Source organism: Triticum aestivum, chromosome 6A, assembly GCF_018294505.1.
Source record: "Triticum aestivum cultivar Chinese Spring chromosome 6A, IWGSC CS RefSeq v2.1, whole genome shotgun sequence".
NCBI classification, from domain to species: Eukaryota; Viridiplantae; Streptophyta; class Magnoliopsida; order Poales; family Poaceae; genus Triticum; species Triticum aestivum.
This window is the reverse complement of record NC_057809.1, coordinates 50,526,697-50,533,500: the sequence shown is the minus strand read 5'-3', so window position 1 is coordinate 50,533,500 and position 6,804 is coordinate 50,526,697. Positions and strand designations below refer to the sequence as shown.

Sequence of the window (6,804 nt, the reverse complement as noted above, 5' to 3'; positions counted from 1 at the left end):
GGATTGGGTCTTGTCCATCACATCATTCTCCTAATGATGTGATCCCGTTATCAACGACATCCAATGTCCATAGCCAGGAAACCATGACTATCTGTTGATCACAACGAGCTAGTCAACTAGAGGCTCACTAGGGACATATTGTGGTCTATGTATTCACACGTGTATTACGATTTCCGGATAATACAGTTATAGCATGAATAAAAGACAATTATCATGAACAAGGAAATATAGTAATAATACTTTTAATATTGCCTCTAGGGCATATTTCCAACAATATTACAAGTTTATTATTTTTCCTGGGAACTTGGCCACATATAATGACACAATGCGATGGTTTCCCAATTTTTTGATTTTTTTTGAATTTTTTATGCCCGTTTCAAAATGCGGTCAAAACGGCGGGAATGACCGTTCCTAGCTAGTGGTTGAATCTTGGATTTTTTTGGTGTTTCTCTGATTAAATAGATACTTATGTACCAAGAAATGATTTTTGGAAAAAATAAAGAGCAAACTACGAGGCAGCTACAGTTCAAATTTGACCCGCTTCCAGCTGAATCGGCGGGAATTTGTCTTTTTCACCAGAGGTGGATAAAAACTATTTACACCCAACCATTTGGTCAATTATGCATTACATATGTCCTAGTATTTTAGAAAAATGATTTGGTCCAATTTTGCAACAATTATTTGGGAGGTCCTTCACAAAAAACCCTCCTTTTGGGCACTCAAAAAATGGAAAATGGTTTTTCCGTGCAAAGAAAATGAAAACTCCCTTAGGCAACATTGTTTGGAATTCCAATATGCACCCTTGTGCACAATATGAGATCATTTGAACAAACTATGCCATGAATGTGGCCATACGATTGATCATTTGGCTTGAAAGCCATTGATCTCCACACGTGATAGCTCGTTTCTGAGAACATTTTTTTAAAATAATTGCCGTATTACAAGTTTATTATTTTTCCTGGGAACTTGGCCACATATAATGACACAATGTGAAGGTTTCGCAATTTTTTATTTTTTTTTAATTTTTTATGCCCGTTTCAAAATGCGGTCAAAACGGCGGGAATGACCGTTCCTAGCTAGTGGTTGAATCTTGGAAAACTTTTCGTGTTTCTCTAATTAAATAGATACTTATGTACCTAGAATTGATTTTTGGAAAAAATAAAGAGCAAACTACGAGGCAGCTACAGTTCAAATTTGACTCACTTCCAGCTAAATCGGTGGGAATTTGTCTTTTTCACCAGAGGTGGATAAAAACTTTTTACACCCAACCATTTGGTAAAATGTGCAATAAATATGGCCTAGTATTTTAGAAAAATGATTTGGTACAATTTTGCAAGATACATATGGTAGGTCCTTCACAAAAAAACACATTTTGGTCACTCAGAAAATGAAAAATGGTTCTTTTTAGCAAAGAAAATGAAAACCTCCCAAATCAACATTGTTTGTCATGCCTAAATACACACATGTACAAAATATTGGTTTATTTGAACTAACTATAAGAGGTTAAATGTTTGCCTGAATAAGAGGGTACAAACTATAAGAGAAAAAACAAAAAATGCTTAATTCTGATTGGTGGAACCAGCTGTGGCATGGATCAGTGACATGGCAAACATCTGTCCATCCATCCATCCGTCCATCTGTCCGTCCATCCACCCCTCCGCTCTCTCAGCTAACCCTAGCGCTCGCAGATCCCTCCCCTCGCCGCCACCCGCCCCTCCCCTCGCCGCCACCCGCCCCTCCCCTCGCAGATCCATCCTTCCCCTCCCTCCTTCCCCTCTGGAAAGATCGCCGTGCTCTACTCCTTCCTCCTTCCCCTCCGGCAAGATCGTCGTGCTCTGCTCCTCCCTCCTTCCCCTCCGGCAAGATCCCACATCCATCGATCCATCCTCAACCGGAACCCCTCTCCCGATGCCAGATCCAATCCTCCTCCCTCCCTCCTCGCCCCGGCTCCCTGCTCCCCTCCCCTTCCAGATCAGCGCCACCACCTCCCTCCTCCTCCCTCGCCCCGGTTCCCTGCTCCGCCGAGGCCGCCGTCGGGAGATCCGACTTCGCCGACGGGAATGGGGCCGGATCCGCCACGCCCGAGCGCTCCATCCTCGTCGACAGGGACGACTACATCCTGGCCTTGGTGCTTCCGGCAGCGGCGGCTCATCTCCTTCCTCGGGCACCACAACTTCAACCGCACCATGGATGTGTAAGCACGCAGTCGTGTCTTCCCCTCCCCCCTTCAAACCTGCCTCTACGAATGCATCTCTTGATCCGGGCAACGCACACGCGCGCGCAGGTTGGTGACCCAGACGGACCTAGCCGAGCTGGTGGACACGGGCTCCTGGGACAAGGCCATCGAGTACCTCTTCCGCTTCCTGCCCTCCGACCGCCTGCTGGGCGTCCACGGTCGCGCCCTCTTCCACTACCTCCGCATGCACAAGGCCATCGACGACGTGCTCGCCGGAGCCCCGGAGGCGCGCTCCGTCACCACCGCCCTCGACCAGTGCATCATCCGCCACCCCACCAAGAGCCACGCCGTCACCAGGCTCTGCGCCATCTTCTCCTCCCTCCTCTGCTCCAAGCGATACAGGTAAAATACAACATTGCTAGCTATCACTGCAAGTCTGCAATCGATTCGATAGATAAAATGAGCATTGGTCCGTCAGATGGGATCTTGATTTCGTTGTGTTGCTTAGGGCTGTTATAATGTCCGTGTCAGGTGTAGCTGCAGAGACGCTGGGCAGAGTGTATGGATACAATGTCCATGCGTGGAAGAACTAAAATTCAGTTAATGTCCATGCTGTTAGTCATATAGTTTGTAGGATCGGAGTGACTGCCTGCTGCCATTTGCTTGTGTTCCATCTTTGTTGAATGTACCTACCATCATACCTGTGGTGTTTTAAGCATCTTGGATCTCAATATATGGTGTCGAAACTGTTGAAAGAAAATGATGTAAGAGTTGTCCTGCTTGTTTTAATTATTTCCCTGGATATGTTTCTCTGTTTAGCTTTCTCGCTGGAATGGCGCTCTGCTTTGTGATGCGGAGCTTCTGAATCTTTGTGGTGGAATCTTGTTATTTTAATTATATGTCATTGTATCTCATATTTCTGCACTTTTTCTTCTGGAGTAGAAACATTAAGGTTGAACTTACAGAAGCTTACCCATATCATTCATGTTCTCGGTGGTGGATTACTACTGTAGTATTATGCTGTCTACTGCTTTTAACCTTGGAGTCTACTACTCTTAACATAGCTCTGTTTTCACCTTTAGGCTCCAAGCAGATCTGAAAGTCAGCCTCTCCAATTTTCCTTGGAGTCTACTGCTCTTAACATCATTGTACTATGTGCAGAAAGAACATGAATGAAATCCTTGTCACTTCATTTTCAGGTAAGACCGGAGCTGTATGGAGATAGTAATGCTAGGTTCTTCACTTACTGGACAGTAAGTATTGTTTGCACAAACAAAATGTTCTCCTTTTGCCTGGTCTCATTGCCCCGGATTCAGTTTAACTAAACGTGCATTCCGCAGACTGATGCGTACCAAGAGACGGGGTGCTACAACCACAACTGCCGTGGGTTTGTCCAGACGACCAACAAGATAGCCATCGGCGCGGCTATCACGCCACAATCGGTGTACAACGGGAGGCAGTTTGATATTAATCTGATGATATGGAAGGTAAATGCCATTTTAGAATCAGTGCTGTAATTTTCATTTTTCAAGAAGAATTGGTTGATCTGCATGGCAAATGCATGATGATTAGGAATATGATCATGTCTCCTGTAGAATTGGATTTCTCTGGCTGTTCCGTAAACTAAATTTGGTTCAGTTAAAAAACTGCACTACCTGATAGTTTTGGGCAGCGAGCTTCTAACTGAAAAACGAGTTTGTTATGCTCATAATTTCAAGTTGGCCTCTACATATGAGTTGTAAAGCATGCTCTAAGGTTTCCGTAGAGTACTCGTTTGCTTCGTTTGGATGTATGGTTTGAGAGCAGCCATCTATTTAGTTTGCTGGGAACTCTATTTTCTAGATTGTCTTGTTGAGCATTTGTTTAATAACTGGAATACATTGTCTGCTGGGAACTCTATTTACCTTTGCATACTATTACAAATGTCTGTGAGGGTCCTTTGTGCTACTACTATAATTTCATTCATGATTTCTGCACATAGATTTCTCATCCTGCTATAAAATTGCTTGTGCCTGAATCTGTTTGCTGTTGCTAGTCAGAAGTCGATTATTACTGGTGTGTTCAGGATTCTATTTCTATAATCTAAAATATGTGTTAATTCTGATACAGCGTAAAGAGCTATGTGACCCCTCCTGGATGGGGCTTCGGTTGGACCTCTGATTGGGCTCCCCATAGACTTTGACCCAAGGTAAACACGAATTTGCTTTTATTGTTGCTGCACATGTCCCTGTCTTATAGAGAATAGTTTATGAGCAAACCCTATGGTAACAAAACCATATGTCATGGGAGTGTGACACGTACTGTTTGTGAATGCCTGTGATTGGATTATTGGATATCTGCTGATTATATGTCCTTGTCCATCATTGTTTGGTTGTTCTTGCAAGCATTATTAGTTAGGTTGTGTAGGTGCCAAATTCTGCTTCTAGATTAGTCTATTGTACCTGGGCCCTTCGCGGTGGGGTTTGGACCATGTGTCTGGGTTATTGTTATTGAACTTTGGGCCTGAGCATGGACTTTTTGGGCCTTCATTTTTGTTGGTGGTTCTGAATTTGTGTACCTACAGTTCTACAAAATTGATATGACTGATTGTTTTGTTACTTGGACAATAACTTGCTATTTATGTACCTATAGTTCTAGTTTGTTGCTGCTCAATGCTCACATTCGTTTCTCATCCTTGCTATTTATGTTGGCTGACATAACTTGCCTGTTGCTCTTATGCGACCAGCATCCTTGTGACAGGGTTTGTCGGAATCGCCATCGCTTTAGGGTGCTTCTCCGGTGCCGCCACCATCACCAAGCGCAGGGAGTACCTGTACCTCGGTGGCCTGACCTCTTCTGGCATGTCGATCCTTCGACATGAAACTGTATGCTCGGTTTCTTCTCTTCCTTTTGGTGCGCATGCCATTACTGCATGGTGACCACGTAGGTAAAGCTTGCAAGTCGATAGCAGTTAGAATTGGCGACTGGAAAGAAGCGCACACCTAGGTCGATCTATCTGCTGGTCGGTGCGAGCATTTTTTCTTCTAGTGTGGTCCAGGCCAATGGCAGCATGCATACATTTATATTTACTGGAAATGCATGCATTTCTTTAAATGCATGACAAACAAAAGTCATTGCTGCTACTAGGATAGGACATAGCAGTAGCTTGCTGGCTAGCTAGTGTATGTTGAATTGTTGATCAACTCGCCTTTGGGCTGGCTGCTAGTACACCTACGTATAGCTACCTAGGTAGGAGTAGCTATGTGGCGCATGTAGTGGATTATTAAAATATTACAATCTCTTGATCAGCAATGAAAAGCATCGAGATGCAGCTTTATACTGGCATGCGAGCGTATGCATGCAGCATGTTGTGTATGTGCACACTTGTGTACATCGATAGCAACAATATGCAGTGATGGTGCCAACTATATGGATGAAGCTTATAAACCAAGCATGCATGCACAGTAGTGATGGTTTTGCTAGTAAAAATATACCAGCACTTACATAGTATACACTGGGTGCCAACATTTGTGATTCCTGTCAATATGGTCTGACCAACTGTGCTTAATGGTGTTGTGTCCTCTTGCAGCTCAAGAACGCAGGTGACAAGAAGAGGAAGAGGATGTCCTGAACGTTTCTCCCGCACATCGTAGATACCACCATCGCGGCCTTGTAGGAATTAAGCTGGCGATGTGCCACCCTTGTGTATCTGTTTTTGATTGTATGTGGAAGTTGGACGTGCATACGTGTATTTGCTCTTGTGAGTATTTGACTGGATGATCTTTGGATTTAATCAGTTAATAGAAAGATTTATTGATATTTTGTTGTTCAAATGTGTAAATTGAAATCTGTGAATGAAAAATACTAAATGTTCTACTTGACAAAATAATATTTGGGCTCTAAAAAGGCTGCGGCCCAAACTATAGTGGATCAGAACCTTGTGCATTTTTGAAAAACCAGAAAAATAGGCTTAATGAAATGGTCCTAAAAAAGGCTATGGCCCAAAATAAAAAAGGCCAAATTGTTGGGCCAGGCCCATGTAGCTAGAGAAAATTAATAGAGAAAATATACAGTAAAAAGGCTGAATTGTTGGGCTAGGCCCATGTAGAAAATCGAATTGGACCGGGCTGAATCTTGTGCCACGTCAGATTGCCACGCTGGATGCCTACGTGGCTTGGGGAGAGAGCTAGCGACCAAAACAGAAGGTCATAGGATCAACGACCTTTTGTTAAAGGTCGCTATAGTCAGTTTACGACCGCCAGCTTTTGACCTTCTGTTTTTGGTCACAAAAAGGTCGTAAATGGAAATTTGTGACCTTTCAGTGACCAATAGTGGTGGTCACAAGTTGACATATTTCTTGTAGTGTCTAGATGTCATACCTAGTGCATCGGGTCCAATGAAAATCTTTTGTGAAAATAGTAGTCCAAGGAATCCAGATTTCACAAGAGAACCAAACACATCAAGAGACGCTTCAATTCCATTCGGGATTTAGTCCAAGTGGGAGACATAGAAATTTGCAAGATACATACGGATCTGAATGTTGCAGACCCGCTGACTAAGCCTCTTCCACGAGCAAAACATGATCATCACCAAGGCTCCATGGGTGTTAGAATCATTACTGTGTAATCTAGATTATTGACTCTAGTGCA

The 6,804-nt window shown here is 43.5% G+C and overlaps 1 protein-coding gene across 2 annotated transcripts; it reads left to right on the top strand.

The window, feature by feature from the left end:
- Positions 1-1,735: 1,735 nt before the first annotated feature.
- LOC123130227 (uncharacterized) lies at positions 1,736-5,982 on the top strand. Of its 2 annotated transcripts, none has more exons than XR_006463764.1 (6): positions 1,736-2,194; positions 2,285-3,429; positions 3,517-3,663; positions 4,286-4,364; positions 4,902-5,040; positions 5,745-5,982. XR_006463764.1 is itself a non-coding variant. In XM_044550177.1 (6 exons), exons 1-3 carry the CDS (start codon positions 2,061-2,063, stop codon positions 3,350-3,352), a joined length of 522 nt encoding a protein of 173 aa, XP_044406112.1. In that variant the 5' UTR covers positions 1,736-2,060; the 3' UTR covers positions 3,353-3,429; positions 3,517-3,663; positions 4,286-4,364; positions 4,902-5,731. The 2 variants fall into 2 exon arrangements, 1 of the variants encoding a protein (XP_044406112.1); XM_044550177.1 differs by lacking the exon at positions 5,745-5,982 and having other exon boundaries at positions 2,285-2,578; positions 3,259-3,429; positions 4,902-5,731.
- The last annotated feature ends 822 nt before the right edge of the window (positions 5,983-6,804 follow it).